Here is a 17,082-nt window from a genome sequence, read left to right as displayed (position 1 = left end):
GAATCCCTTTGGAAAATTAAATGTAAATTAAATGTAGTGGAATGAATTTCCATTTGATGAGCATTGGATTCTAAGTTGCTGAAATTTAAAAATGTGTTGTACTGCTTTTGTTTGGTGTAACTGTGAACTAGTACTACTAGGTATTGAAATTGTTTCTATTTTCTTCATAGGGTTGGAACACAAACTAGTAACCATGTTGGTACTGGTATTGCTAGGTGTTTGGAATGTTTCAATTTTCTTGAAAGTAAAATCTACCTTGCACTTTTTCTAATTTTTCCCCCAATATTAGTTTTTCCCTGAAGTTATAATTGTATCATGTGCAACCATTTACTGAAAGGTGTTGTGAAGTGAATGATTATGCTCTGAATTTTAAGACTGCCATAAGTCTAACTTACATCTGAATAGTCGGTCATATACATATACATAGCCAGCCATAAGTCAATCCAACTCCAATCAAGACCACCTGTATTAGCGTCTGTGCTCAAACCAAGCGTGGCAATTGAATAGCCCAAAAAACATATGACAGCAACATATACATATACCAAGCGTACAAAAAACATCCAACAGCTTTCATACACAGCAACAAAACTAATTTCAACTTTTTGCCGAATGCTATTGAACATTAAAAATGTAACATTAACGCAACTGCCAAAGGCTATTGAACAATCTGCACCTAGCTGAAACCTAAATGAGCCAACCACCTAAAAATAAAAAATATAAAATAAAAAACTCGAGCCATTGTCTAAAACAGAATACACCTCCTGCTATGCTATACATGAGTCATCTAGCTAGATTCAAACATGAAATTATACATTTTCAAACTACTTTACAATAATTTATGGTTTCACTCCTCTATGAAAGGCGCTAAAATATTGACAATAATTTATAGTTTTATGTTCCGTGACACGCAAAATATGTTGTTCACAAGTGTTGAGCTCTCCAACCAACTGCAAAATTCTCATCACTGTCATCATCACCATAAAAAAAAACCTAGCAATCTGCAGTTCCAATTTCTTCTTCCTCAACATTTCAAGTTTCCCTCTATAGGGCCCTGTAGGAAATGAAATTTAAGAACCATAACAGCACCACTTTAATTAGACTTGATTGAAAAGAAGACCAAAAAAAAAAAAACCATAGGACAACACAAAAGTTGTAATTGAACATGGCGGTTTATATTTTGATGAATATAAACAGAAGAAGCGGTGGCATTAATGTATGTCTTTGTGTTTCAACAGAAGAATACTTCTAAACCTTCCCTTATACCTAAGCTTGCTAAGGCCAAAAAGAGGTTAGTTCCCCCCATTTGTCCCTTAATATTTTTATCCTTGTTTTGTAAAGTTATGATAATTAGTTTTCTTTCCATATTATATGACACAACAATAAGACTTGGGGAGCTTCAAACCCAATTCCAACTACAGATAGACCCTGAAGAGTATGTCAAAGACAATCTCAAGTTTGGTCTTGTTGAAGTGGTTTACGAATGCACAAAGATTTTATACTCCACTAGTAGTTTGATTATGAGGAATTGATGCTTTTGATATTCTTGGGTGATGGTTTGAAATTTTTACGGGCTGGTCTACTTCAGGCTTTAAACAGTTGGAAATTGCTATTGGTGGATTCTCAAATTGGTACCACAGGCCTTTTGTATGTGACTTGGAGGGTGCAAAAAAGATATTTTAATGCCATTTAGTTAAAAAAAAATTTATATAAATCTGAACTAGTTTTTCAGCAGGGATTGAATATTTAGAATAATGTGCCTCAGGTGTCCATGATTTGGTTTGTATCCTTGACTTTTGGTGCATGAATGATAACTAGGATAATTGATGGAGGTGCTGATGATAGAGTTTTTAGAATTGTGTACTATGGTTGTTCGTTATCATTGTGAATGAATGTTTTGGATATCTCTTCATTTTGTAAAGATTGCAGTTTCTAATTTTCACTCTTAAATTATTTAGAATGGCTTCATATTATGCATTCCTTTTCATATGGGCTTTTTTCTTTCTAGTTTAATGAACTTTGAGATGGTATGCTGTGAAAAAGGATAATAGATGTTATAGGATGAATGACTAGAAGCCAAGAAGACGTCCTGCCTTCCTAAGAAGGTTTAATAGGTCATGTCAATATTTCAAGGTGGTTTTTAAATATTGAGAGGTTGATTTTTAATTTCTTAACATTCATAAATTCTTTAGCACCAATGCTAAGTTCTGGACTTGCATTTACAGATGCTATATAACTCCAATTATATCTATCAAATATTTTGGATATCATGCAATTACTTCGGGAAAGACGTTCGCTACAGATTTAGGAACACAACAAAAAGTCATTAATGTGATGATATTTAGCATGTGCGATTATTCAACAGAAACATTTAGAAAAAATTAGATTAGCATACTTACATGAATGATAAGAACATAACAATTGACCAGTGGGATTTTGTCAATATTCTGCATTCAAACAACAAAAAGCAGTATCCTATTCGATTAAATAATTCATTAATGTATTGATCAAGCCTAATAAATACAAAAGAAAATCCAAGAAGAATTACATTACCTTATAAATGTCAAACCAGTATGTACGCTTTACAGGATACATGACCCTTAACCCAGAGAGTATGAGACTATGCAGAACAACTACTTTATAGTTACAGAACAATGTAGTTTTGTAAGCAAAAATTTCCAAATTTCCAACAAACCTTTACAGATTATTGCCCGTATCCAGAATAGTCATACCTGCATAGAATTACCCATTGAAATGCTTCTCAAACAAATGTAAATGATATAAAAGGAAAGCAGAATATTATAAAAACATACCCACGAAAATAATAGCTCAGAGTATTATAACTGTAACATATACCCAAAGCCCGAAACTCTCATTGTCTGGAACATCAGGTGTCAAGAACTTCATTGGATCTTTACTCACCAATAAAAGACATATACATGAGAATGTATGAAGAACAACAAAAAATTAAAGCTAAAAGAAGAGAAACAAATACTCAACGTGGCAGGGGAAGAAGCAGATCTGGAAATCAAGGGGAATCCCTCGTCGATGGCGGCTCAGATGCGGAATGTGTGACAAAAGGCGACTGCAACAACCAGTTCTTCAGTCCACGGCGGCGACGACGACAGATGGAATCCTTCCGAGGATGGGTCTCTGGGCTCAGCTCGAGCTTCGGCTTGATTTTGGTTATGTTTCCCTCCCTTTATGCACATTTCATTCATTTTCTGCCTTTTTTTTAAATAATAAAATATAAGCTGATGTGGCAGTGCCACATCAGCCGGTTCCTGCCGGTTTCGCACCGACGGTTGCATATAGAAGAATCGATACCCAAAATATGTCACCACACAATCAAAATAATTACAAAATTACCATCATACAAACATACAACTATGTGCTAGATATGACCTTTTTTTTTTCTCAATGATTTCCATTTGAAAATTATAAAAATACTCTTGTTGCTCAGGATTCATGGAATCAATATCTAATTTCATAATTTCTATACTAGTTTTTCTCTTTTTAAGAGATACTAATTCAGATCTATCTTTTTCACCCTTAATTTTCAAATCAAGTTTTCTCTTCTTAACAAATAATAATTCAGATTTTTCATTCACATACTTCAATTGTGATTCTCTTCTCTCCATCATACAAGTCCTCCTATCATATTTCATTTGGCTTAAGGCCTCATTAATTAAATTATTTTATCGTTTGTTATATTTTCTTTGTTTCTCTCTTTTTTTTCAATCTTCTTGCCCGGAGGTCTCTCACAATCCACAATCACATTTTCCTTATCTTCCCCTAAACGTATTGAGTTTGGAGTAATATTTGAACGTGACGCATTGTCTTTTTTTCTTACAAAGTCCATGTGTGTTTGCCATTTCGGTTGGTGCCTCAAAAGATTCCAACAATGATCCATGTTAAAGTTTGTTTTTTGGGTCTTTCAGTACAAGATTTTTGCCTTATCAATCTACAAAAAAGTGGAACAATTAGTTGGGCTATGTCATTGCAAATACTTAATAATTAGAACAACAAAACATCTAATTAAGCATTATATATTGTCTAGCTCGATCACACAACTTGGATCCATTCCTTCAACTTGGGATATGCTACCACAAAATTTATTGGCGCATTTTTGAATGATTGACCACCGATTGGTCAAAGAAGGGATAGACCGTTCTTGACTATTATGTTTTTTATAGGTGGAGTAGTACTCATAAATTCTACTCCATAGTCGTGTAGATAATTGGTCAGTCCTCCGTATAGAGTCAATACTAATGTTAAGCCAAACTGAAATGAGGAGAGTATATTTCTCTATAGTAAATAACACACTCTGCTGGGATTTTTGTTTCCCTTTTTCCTGTTGGGGTTGTGTTGCTTGAACTTCAACATTTGCACTGTCCACAAGGGATTGTTAATACCACCCTCATCACTTTCTAACAGTGTAGTGAAGAAATGATTCTCATTAATTAAACAGTTAATCCTTCAACAAAACATTGAATGATAAAATGTTACTAAAATAGCACACGAAAAAAGTATGTATGCATGAAAAGTGCAAAACAAATGGGAAAAATATTCATAGAAGAGAATAAAATGAAAATATGCAAAATCAATATTTAAGCCAAGAATGAAGTAATCTAAATGACAGTTTATCAACTAAACCAAAAAAATGAATATTGTCTTCATGTGAGCAATCAAATATTCTGTACCTACTAGAGTTTTAGGTTGCGTTTGGTTTCCAAACCCAATTGAGTTCAGTCTAATTTTAAACTGAATCTAACATCCAAATACCCAACTCTCAAATTACTAAACTTATCTCAACTCAAAACCTTATTTCATATGGGACTCACAATCTTTTTCAACTTAAAATATATTTATGCGTGAGACTCACAACCTTTTTCAATTTATCATAAAAAGTAATAAACTCATTTTAACATACAAACACACTTTAAACTCAGTTTAGATGGGTTCCATATAACTTCATCCACTACTTAACTCACTATTATTCATAAAGAATTCAACTCAATTCAATTCAACTCAACATCCAAACGTAGCCTTAATGAATATTAACACTTATTATTTATAGGTTATTTTTTTTATTATATGTGGAATGATATATATAATTTGATGGTACTAGTGTCGTGCCAAGGTTTCTGTGTCTGATTGAGTCAAGGCTACTTCCTGCAGGTTCAAGATATCATGTGAGCAATCAAATAATCTTATTATCTTCACGTGAGCATTATGACTCCAATATTATTCTATATATGGCTCAATCCTAACGTCCTAAACTCATGTGAAAAATGTACATTCCCCTAATGTAGTAAAACTTATACTACATATTAATTCCATCAAAGTCTCAACGCGTTTCACGAGCAGTGCTACTCACTCATCGTGAGAAGCTTAGCAGTCTCCAAATTTCATGATAATAACTTATTTTGAGTACATCAACATTGTCTTCATGTGAGCAATCAAATAATCTGAGAAATTTATAAAATTTCTACAATGACCTTGTTGTCTACAATGATAACAAAACAATCCAATCTTTAATCCCTTTCTAAAATTTCGTATACTATTTATTGCCAAAAACCCTTTTAATTCAGACAATCCAATCTTTAATTCAAACACTAAGCAGTCACAAAGTATAAGCCTAACCAAATCAGTAAAACCTAATGAAGAGAGGGAAAATCAAGTATCGGGCTACGAGAAGAGGCCGTCGTTGATGAGCACTGTCCACGAGAAAGGCTATCGTTGATGAGCACTGTCGAAGAGAGAGCAATGAGAGAATGCGAGAGATGCCTTCATCGAAGAGAGAGTAGAAGGCTGAGATGCCTTCGTCGAAAAGAGAGCAATGAGAGAAAGAGAGATGCCTTCAGAGTCGAAGAAAAAAATAGAGTAAGGAGAGAAAAACATTTGAGAGTTCCATTGGGGAGAGAGAGCAAAAAAAACAATAAAAATAATGTTTGGTGAGTGAGTAGTATTTCTTCAAAATTTGAAGAAAAACTATTGATAGCTATGCAAAATTTTGAATATGCATAATCCAATGTAGACCAATTTGAAGAGATATTATGTAAATATAAAGATGCATAAGACACCACCAATGCTCCAAGATGAGTTTAGATGTATTTATGAGAAATTAAAAAAAGTTATGAGTCTCACGTATAAAGAGGCGTTGAGTTGAAAAAGACTGTGGGTCCCACGTTAAAGATGTTTTGAGTTGAAATGAATTTAATGATTTGAGAATTGAGTGTCTGAATATTAAAAGAGGTCTAAATCTAAACCGAACTCAATTGAGTTGAGTGCAATCAATGAACCAAACGAGTCTGTAGATATATTTGCTAGAGTTTTTCTATTTTTGTTTTAACACTCAGGCCTTATTCGATGCCACAAATCATCTCATCTAATTATCATAAAATTTTTAAATTATCACACAAAATATAATAAATAATTTAATTTTTCCAAATTTAAAATAAAAATCATATTAAAAATTTATAGTTTAAAAATATTTTATTCAACTTTGTATCTTATCTCATCTTAACCAAACGAGGCCTCAATTTATAACGCCGACCTAATAAATATTGTGACACGTGTTATTATTATTATATGACTCATATTATAGCTTTGGAAAATTTAATAAGCGATGCAACTCTGCCACCTGCAGGTGGCTGCGCATTGTGCTGTCTAGTATAAATTATATATTTTTTTATTTTTTATTCCAAATACCTTTTAAATGTTTAAATATTTTTAAAAAATAAAAAAATATAACTATCCTAATAATTACTTTCTTAACTATCAAGAAAAAAAATTAAAAAAATGAGGGAATAAATTCAACAGCCATTATTCAAATTGAATTAGGGAGAAAAGCGTGCGGAGCAGCGGAAGTTTGGATGCCGTACACTTGTTGTAATTTCAAGTTAGTTGGCGGGCTCAAACCACATGTTGCCACCTCTGCGCCACCTACTGCCTCCTCGATTCTTGTCTCTTCTTTTCTTTTTCTTCTTCTTCTTCTTGTGCCCTCCTTCCTTCCCTAGTCTCTACGTTTCATTCTGTTAACACAGGCAGAAGCTCAGATTCCAGAAGCTCTAAACAATGGAATTATTGACGGATCCCTTATTTTAATATATTGACATCGATTATCGTGCATCTATCGGATCGGTTCGTCATGGCATCGGCAGCAGTGAACAAGATCGAGCGGGCACACCAGATGTACCGGGAGGGACGGCACTCGGAAGCGCTAGGCTTTTACACCGAGGCCCTTGCCCTGGCCAAAACCAAGCCACAAATGATCGCTCTTCATAGCAACCGGGCCGCTTGTTTTCTCAAACTCCACGATTTCAACAAGGTTCTTTCTTTTTTCCATTCATTTTATTGGATATGAAGTTTCTTTATTCTGAGTTTTTTTTTCCTGGAATGAATTGCGTGATTTACCAAAGATTTTGAATCTTGCATGTATATATAGAGTTATTGAAAATATATATGGATTTGTTTCGGATTCAATGAGTTGCACAGTGAAAAAAAAATTGGATGAATTAAGATTTAAGTTCGAATCACCTAGGCTTTTGACTGAAAAAAAGGGCCCGTTTGTCTGTACTTGAAGTTCCAATTACTTCAGTAGGCAAAAGTATGCATATCTTCTTTTATTTTTTTTTTGATTGGTAAACAAAATTTTATTGATCAAAAGGAGGCAAAAAGCCCATGTATACGGGACATATACAAGAGCAACGTCTATGCATGCCAGTTTAGAGATACGAGGAATTCTATGAAAAGACATGCCATGGAAATCAATTACAATCGACCAATGAAGCAAGGTATTGAAAAAAAATTTTCTAAGCTCTTCCATCGATCGCTCTTGATCTTCAAAGCTTCTTGCATTCCTCTCCCTCCAAATGCACCACCATAGACATATAGGTAGCATTTTCCATATGGATGCAATTTGAGAGTTGCCCCGAATACCTCTCCACGAGGCTAGAAAGTCACATACCCCTTCCGGCATCACCCAAGCTAAACCCAATCGAGCAAAACCTTCGTTCCACAAGATCTTGGCAATCTCACAATGTAGTAAGAGATGATCAGTGGACTCGCCCCACTTCTTGCACATATAACACTAGTCCATAATTATGATTCCACATTTCCTCAGATTGTCTATAGTAAGAATCTTTCCCAAAAAAGCTGTCCAAACAAAAAAGGATGCCTTTAGAGGTGCCCTTGTCCTCCATATGCTCTTCCATGGGAAGGACCGGGCTGAAGTGTGCATGGTCAAAGAATGGTAGAAAGAACAGACTGTGAAAACTCCCTTCTTGGAAGGGCGCCAATAAATCTTGTCTTCGCCTTTCCCTAACACATGAGTGGAGTACACCTGGTCAAAGTACACCGAAAATTCATCCATTTCCCAGTCTTGTGCATCTCTAAGGAAAGTAATGTTCCATTGTGGAAGACCATTGGAGATGAGAACTAAATCCGCTATTGATACCTCTTTTCTTCTTGCTAAGCCATAAACTTGAGGAAAAACTTCCTTGAGTGCCCGATCACCACACCATAAATCATGCCAAAATTTTACCTTCACTCCATTTTCAACTTTGAAACAAGTATGTGCTGCATATGTGTCCCAACCTCTTCTAATATGTTTCCATAGCCCAACTCCATGAGGCCCACTCACCTCATTGGAACACCAACCTCCCCATGATTCTCCATGCCTCAAAGCAATGACATTTCGCCACAAGGCCTCCCGTTCATTGTGAAATCTCCATGACCACTTGCCTAGCAAAGCGTTATTGAAATATTTCAAATTCCGAATAACCAAGCCGCCTTCTTTGATGGGAGAACAAATTGTGGCCCATTTCACCAAGTGGAATTTAAACTCATCCTTTATCCCTCCCCAAAGGAAATCACGTTGAAGTTTCTCCATGCGATGAGCCACTTTGGCGGGAAGCGGGAATAATGAGAGAAAGTACGTTGGTAAGTTGGATAGAGTGCTCTTGATGAGAGTCACCCAACCCCCTTTGGATAGGTACATCTGCTTCCAACCAGCTAATTTCCTTTCCATTTTTAAATCAAAATCCCACATGGATTTTGATTTAAAAGCCGCACCCAACGGAAGACCAAGATATTTCATGGGCAACTGAGATATCTTGCAGTCCAAGATGGACGCCAAACTCTCCACATTTGGTACAAGCCCCACTGGCACTACCTCAGATTTGGCCAAATTCACCTTCAACCCTGACACGGCCTCGAAGCATAATAAAAAACCCCTCAACGCTCGGATTTGCTCTTGTTTGGCATCACAAAAGATTAGAGTATCATCAGCAAACAAAAGATGTGAAATATTGATCGAACCTGAGGCTGCCTCCCCAATTGAGAATCCTGATAAGAAATCACCCGCCACTACCCCTGCAATCATCTTACTAAAAGCTTCCATCATGAAAACAAAGAGGAGTGGAGAAAGGGGGTCCCCTTGTCGCAATCCTCGGGAGCTTTTGAAAAAGCCTTTTGATGTGCCATTCACCAATACAAAAAAACAAGTCGTAGAGATACAGTAATGGATCCAAGTGCGCCATTTGATGCCAAAGCCACATCTCTCAAGTATATAAAGTAAGAATCCCCAATTGACGTGGTCATAAGCTTTCTCCATGTCCAACTTGCAAAGAAGTCCCGGCTCTTCCGACTTAATACGACTATCCAGGCATTCATTGGCAATAAGTACTGAATCTAGGATTTGCCTGCCCTTAACAAATGCATTTTGAGGCTTTGAGATCAAACTTTCCATTACTTTGCTCAACCTGTTTGCCAATACTTTGGATAAGATTTTATAAAACCCACCCACCAGGCTAATGGGATGAAAATCTTTCACCTCTACTACACCGGTTTTTTTAGGGATGAGTGCTAAAAAGGTTGCATTGAGACTTTTCTCGAACCGCCCACTTCCATGAAATTCCAGGAAAACCCCCATGATATCTTCTTTAAGTATATCCCAACAAGTCTGAAAAAAGGCCATGGTAAAACCATCAGGACCTGGGGCTTTGTCGCTCGCCATACCTTTAACTACCAATCTGACCTCTACCTCCTCAAACGGCCTTTCAAGTTGTTCCAATGCCTGCGGATCAAGAACATCAGAAGCCAGCCCATCAAGTCTCGGCCTCCACGAAAACTGTTGTGAAAACAACTTATCATAGTAATTGACAATGTAATCTGAGATCTCGGTTTGGTTGGATGAGGCCGCCCGTCTATCATCAGAGTTTCTATAGCATTGTTCCGCCTATACGAATTGGCCACCTGGTGGAAAAACTTGGTACATCTATCCCCTTGCTTCAACCATAAAGCACGTGATTTTTGTCGCCAAGATATTTCTTCCAAAAGAAAGATCCGTTCAATGTCCGCAGTTACTTGAGTTTTGCGCGCCCGCTCCTCTTCCACACCCTCCAAGCCCTTAAGCTCCTCCAAGAGAACAATTTTTTGACTTTCCACATTACCAAACTCTTGTGCATTCCACTCCTTTAAATCTTTTTTAAAGACTTTAATTTATAGGCCAGAATATAACTAGGATTGCTATGAAACTGATAAGATGACCACCATTGACGTATTTTGTCTAGGAAACCATCAGACTTCAATCACATATTCTCAAATTTGAAGTATCTTGGACCTCTTCTAATGCCTCCACAGTTCAAAAGGATGGGAAAATGGTCCGAACATAGCCTGGGTAATCTCTTCTGAATAAGGTTTGGGTAATGAGCCTCCCAATCCGGTGAGATAAGAAATCTGTCTAGCCTAGACCAAGATGGAAGATCTCGATTGCTAGACCAAGTGAAAGAGCCACCTGCAAGAGGAAGATCCTGTAAATTTTGCTCAGAGATGAAGTTAGAGAATTCTACCATAGATGGGTTGAAACCCGAATCACCCAATCTCTCACTCGGAAAGCGAGTGACATTGAAATCACCATCGATACACCAAGGTAGGTCCCATACGCTGCCAATACCTGCCAACTCATCCCATAATAAACTTCTGGACCGATCAAGATTAGGCCCATAGACTCCAACAAACGCCCACTGAAACCCATCTATGACATTCTTAAACGAGCATGCCACCACGTAATCTCCCAAAAAATCCTCCATTTTCTCCACCACCCTCCTGTCCCACATTACTAATATGCCCCCGGATGCTCCAATGGACGGTAAATAATGCCATCCCACTTGACTACAACCCCACAAACTTCTAATTATACGCAGAGAAATAACTGCAAGTTTTGTTTCTTGTAAACATACAACGTCCACCTTCCATTTACAAAGCTGATTTCTAACTATAAGACGTTTGTCTTTCTCATTCAGCCCCCTTACGTTCAAAACCACATCTTTTGTCCTTCCCCTCACTCTTCCCCGGTTAGAGCTATTTCCATTTGCTCCATCATTTATAGTCCAGTCAAGTCTATGGAGTTTTCTTGCTCGCTTCTTAGTTGATGCGAGCTCCCTTGGTGATCCCAAGCTGTTCTTTCCAGCTTCCATAGCTGTAAAGAGGGCAATGAGCTGGTCCTCAAAACCATCGCATAAAATCCCCATGCTGAATTGCATCTCCTTTGCCTTGTTCAGGACCCAGTTTGAAGCCTGAGAATTGCTGTTCTCAAAAGACTTTCTCACTTTGAAAGACTTTCTCGATTTACACTTTCAAATAGTCATCTTTTGTTGTTTATATATTATTTATTTTATAAGTTACATGTTTTCAGAGTCATCTGTGAGTGACAAAAAAGAAAGCATTGTTCAATTTCATTCATCTTCTCTGTGAAAAATTGTATTTCTCGTTGCTTTTGATTATTTTTGTTGGAAGTAATTTCCTAGCACAATTTCAATTGAAAGGAGTCTTACATATATCGCTAAATAAGGCATATGTCCACTTTCCCATTAGCAGACTCCCTATATTTCACGCTTACCAGAGAAGGAATGTATCTCACATAGTGTTGCTTTTTATGATTTTTTAATAGTGCCGTTGTTCTGTATGGATAGTTGTAAAGTAGCTATGACCAGGCACAAGAAGTCAAACTTCCTCCTTATAATCGCTTAAAACATTGTAAGAGGAAGAAAAACCATCTTGCTTCAGATTCCAGGATTTTCCATAGATAAGCTTGTCCTTTGTCTACTGACGTGGATCTTATATTTATTTCTGAATGGGTGATCAATGAAAACCCTGTTAACAATGCAGGCTAGTGCTTGAGCTTGATGGTAAATGGGGTTAGATTTCTCCTTCTGTTATTATGACATCAAAACTCTTTGTTAATAGTCATGTAATATAATTCATATCGCAAACTGTTTTTGGTGGTTTTTAATTGTTGTTATACCATCTAGGCTGCAGAAGAATGCACCTCAGTTCTTGAACTTGATCACAATCACAGTGGAGCACTAATGCTGCGTGCCCAGACACTTGTCACCCTTAAGGAGTATCACTCGGCACTATTTGATGTCAACAGACTCTTGGATTTGAATCCATCATCAGAAGTTTATCAAAACCTTCAAGCTCGTTTGAGGACACAATTGGTAGACTTTCATCTTTTCTTTTGATTAAGATTTCCATAATTTTTGTATGATTCGTTCTGTGTTAAAGGGGCAATTAGGATTTAATCATGAAAGAAAGGATAAAAATGAGGCCCATACACAACCTACTAGTTTGGTAAAATCAAGATTTCATCATTTACTGTCCTTGTATTAGGATGATACTCATTTTCTTTTCTGTTTTTGTTTAATTGCACACGGTTACTTGACTTTTGCCCATACAAATTTGATCACCTTTCACCTGCTGTTCTTATGCTAAGATACTTCCATTATTGTACTTAATGAATGTTGTTATATTTCTATTCATCTCTTTTGAGATATCATCATCCTTCCATGTCAAATGCTTGTCTACTTTGCTGCAGTATGGCAGCTACATAAGACTGCTATAACTTACGCCGTATCTTTTTGAAACTAAGGCCCTGTAAATGATTTTTAACATTAGTTTAGTGGGTAACCTGTGTTATGATAGATATTAACTCATCAGATGAAGAAACGTGATTTTGAATGCAAAATATAAACTCAACTCAACAATTTATCCTAATTGAACTGGGGTTGGCTTTATGGATCCTTGTCAACTTCTCAGGCTCAGCCACAAATATTCTTTTCTGTTATTCTATTTATGATCACATTATATGTTGCCTCCCTAATCAGCATATCCTTTTTAACTACAACTGATCATGTTGTATAATAATGCAAAATATGACAAGTTCAATATAGACTTGTTTTTCCTAATTCTTACCTTCAAGGTTTCTATAAGTTTTCTTCTGGTCATTTGTAACATTGTAGCTTGCTTAACTAGTGTGGTTATTATTGATCTGCAGTCTAGATTGTAGTGGGAAGTTTCTTACCTCTCAGCTATTAGTAAGATTTTTTTTTTTTTTTACTGCTCAAGGAAAGTCACTTGCTCCAATAGCTGAATCTGAAGCAGAGCTAGAAGATGAGGAAGAGTATACAGATGAATCAGAACCAAATGGAAATGAAGAAAAGGAACAATACGAGGAAGAAGAAAATGCAGTAGTTACAGTAGGAATAGATCAGAAAGAGTTTGATGGGACTCTTATAAATGCCGACGTTAATGTGCCTGAGATGCAGAGGTCCAAGGAATCATATGAACAGGAAAGGGAGAAATCCAAGCCTACAAAGAACTCTTTTACTGCTGTAGAGATTGCCCCTAAAGTGCAGAGCAACAAGGAATTGTTTGAACAAGATTCTAAAGGATGGCAAACAATTCCAAAACCAAAGGGACACTCAACTCTAGACTACGCAAGGTGGGACAGAGTTGAAGACAATTCTAGCGAAGAAGATGATGATGAAGAAGAGTCTTGCCCGCAGTATAAGTTTCGTGTGAAAACCATTGGTATGCGACCGGTAAAGTGAGAGAGAGAGAGAGAGAGAGAGAGAGAGAGAGAGAGAGAGAGAGAGAGAATTATTTGGGAACCTCCCATTTGGGGCTATCATGTCCAAACTTTGACTGGTAGGAGAGCTTGGCAATAGAACAGATGGATGCATGAGAAATGTGTACGAGAGGATTTTCATGCCAACCTCCCATTTCAGTCTGGTTTCTCCTATTATGCAGCAATTCAAATGCTCTAGTCTATCAAACAGTGTCGCTTGGAGGGACGGTACCAGCCATTTTACTGACAACTACTACCAGAAGCCCCAGGTTTATATGAATTCTAGATCCGCAATAACGTGCCTATGTATATAATTTATATGGGACGTTCATATATTTATTTTATAATTGAGAATGCTCAGGAAAGGAAATGCTTTGTGATGGTTTGTGTTGTGTCAGCATCTGCTCTGTTCAATATATATCATTTAATTTCCTGCAACTTCTTGTTCAAAACTGAGCTTATACTTGGTTGAAATTAATTATGAATACCTCAGTTATTTTCTGAAGATTAATCGCAACGAGAATGATATCATGCCTTGAGACCAGACACTTCCCTGTCATAAAAGTTAGTCGCCGTGGGTTAGGATTATACAAAGACACTTCGCCTGGAATGAGAAGAGAAACATTCAAATTCAATCCCCAAAGACACTTCGCCTGGGGTTATAAATCCATTATATGCAAAGGTCGTGGATCCATTTTTGCTGTCAGAATGAGAGAGAGAGAGAGAGAGAGAGAGAGAGAGAGAGCTTTTCCGAAAGGCCTCCATGGATGCACGATCCAGACTCAATCACCAGTCTAATCTGTGGAATTGATTCACCAACTTAGAGCATTGGCAATGGACTAGCCATTTGCCAATGCAAGTCTAAATTAAAAGCTAATGTGAAAAAAAACATATATATTGGCCTAGCTAAACATCTCAAGTTTAACATTTATGCTACAGTAATTCTTCACTCCTTGCCAAACTTGGCGAGCTACTGCACACGGACCAAATTTTTATTTTATCATTTTTTGCCTCTCGCTCACTCTTTCCTTCGGTTTTTCTATCTTCTTTCCAAAACTCTCATTTCTTCTTCTTTTTTTACTTTCTTTCTCCTGAAACTCATTCTCTTCATTTTTTCTTCGCCCTTCTATTTCTTTCTCCCGAAACTCCATTCTCTTCTTCGCCATTTTCTTTCTCTCCCGAAACTCCCTTCTCTTCTTCTCCCTTTTCTTTCTATCTCCCGAAATAGAACAGGTCTTCTCCGCCTTCTCCTCACTGGAAGTGTAGGCTAATGGTAAGTTTTCTCAATCACTCTTCGTCTTACTCACGGGGTCTCACATCTCCGATTGTTTAAACGCGCACACATTCAGATTTCTCTTCCTCATTTTTTTGCTTTCACATGATGAAATTTTAGGGTTTTAGAATACCATAGTTGGAGGCGATTTTCATCACTGGACCATGTGGCACGCTCGTGAAAGCAATCGATCTCCATGTCCAGGTTTAGGTATGGAAAATCTGTTTTGCAGAGTGTGTGCAATTTATACAATATTTATTTGGGGATGTATATATAGCCGTGATTTGTGGAGATTTATGAGGGTTTTATTAATTGGATTCAAAGTTTGTGCAATGTTGTTGGTTATTGAAAGGTGTTGATTGGTATTCTGTGAGTGAAATTCCTGTGATTGGTATTCTGTTATTGCAAATTTGTGATTGTGATTAGTCTTATCCCACTTTGTGATCAACCTATTCCTGCTCTTCAAATATATTGGTACTTTACCAAATGAAAAACAAGATTGTTCATATAACTTCAAAACACAGAAATTAACCACCATATAATCCAAGAGCTCACTTGTGGTGCTATCAAATGTAAGGGCTGACTAACAAAGAAATGAAAAACAAATGAATGAGAATGTGCTGAAGTTAGTTAGAAGATATTATTGCCATGTATGGTCTGTACATGTGAAGGTGTATTAAATTATTAATACAACATTAAGAGCTGACTAACTCTAACTAACTAAAGGTAACTAGAAAATCACACTGATTTATTAAGTCTAATAAAAGGCAGCAGGCACCCACAATAGTCTTAAGAGTGTGTGAGGCAATAGTTTGAAGAGTGTGTGCACATGGTACTCTTCCTCGGCTAATTTAGATTCTTTAGCATATGTTTTTTAAGAAAAGTATAGTTTATTGATATGATACTATGGCTGGGCACTTGCTATATATTGTGCTTTTCAGGATAAATTTTGATGGAACTACTTGTTTTTAGTGTTATGAATTTGTAAATCAATTTGTGAACTGGTTTGGTTTTTCCAGGAAATTGCTACTGCATGTTAGTGGACTGTTTTTGTAATTAGTGGACTTTTAACATGGACTGTTTTTGTAATTAGTGGACTTTTTTTGTAATTGGTGGACTATTTTTGTGGACTATTTTGGAGTACTTTTTTTTTTGTTGATATTTACAATTGTGGGATAGAAAAATAGGAACTCAAACGAGGAAACCCATTTAGTTTGTTAAGATAATCTTGTGATTGATTTATAAGAAAACCCAAGAAAGTGAAAGAAATTGAAACTACCTAGGGTTAAGCCATGTTGAGTTTTTGTGCTTATTTTTTCCATTTCTTTTCAAACTACTTAGAAATTATTATTAGTATTTGTTCACATTCTTCTCTCCCTCTCCTATGTGCATTCTTTGAAAATAGATACCCCACTAAATGGATGTTACAATATATAATATCATATATATTATGGAATGGATGTTTGCTGTTTTAAAATTTTCAGATTACAAAATAACCCTTGTACATCTTATTCCTTTGGTTTTCATTATTCAATTTCCTTTGTTTATGCAATATGATGCTGAGATACTTCATGAAGCTAAGATATTACAATATTCCATGATGAGATACTATATAATACAACAATATGATGCTGAGAATTTAATAAAGTTGAAAAATAATAATTTTATTTATTAATAAAATTATTAATTAATATATCAAGTTTATTTGTAAAATATTAAAAAAAATTATATATTATTAAAATATATAATATTTTTTATTATTTAGACTTTAAGATAAATAGTCCAATGTGGACTAATCTAGCTACAAGTCCATATTATAACCAAAATCTAACATTCTAGCTAAATTTTAGACACTAGGCCATTGCCAATGTCTAAGGACTCATTTGGTTGTTAAACT

The 17,082-nt window shown here is 36.2% G+C and overlaps 1 protein-coding gene across 1 annotated transcript; it reads left to right on the top strand.

Moving 5' to 3' along the window:
- Positions 1–6,901: 6,901 nt before the first annotated feature.
- LOC109003440 (protein unc-45 homolog A-like) lies at positions 6,902–14,423 on the top strand. Its single transcript, XM_018981559.2, has 3 exons — positions 6,902–7,330; positions 12,315–12,503; positions 13,416–14,423. Exons 1-3 carry the CDS (start codon positions 7,151–7,153, stop codon positions 13,893–13,895), a joined length of 849 nt encoding a protein of 282 aa, XP_018837104.1. The 5' UTR covers positions 6,902–7,150; the 3' UTR covers positions 13,896–14,423.
- Positions 14,424–17,082: the final 2,659 nt, after the last annotated feature.

This window comes from Juglans regia, chromosome 7 (genome assembly GCF_001411555.2).
Source record: "Juglans regia cultivar Chandler chromosome 7, Walnut 2.0, whole genome shotgun sequence".
Classification (NCBI taxonomy): domain Eukaryota; kingdom Viridiplantae; phylum Streptophyta; class Magnoliopsida; order Fagales; family Juglandaceae; genus Juglans; species Juglans regia.
This window is presented reverse-complemented; position numbering and strand designations above follow the sequence as displayed.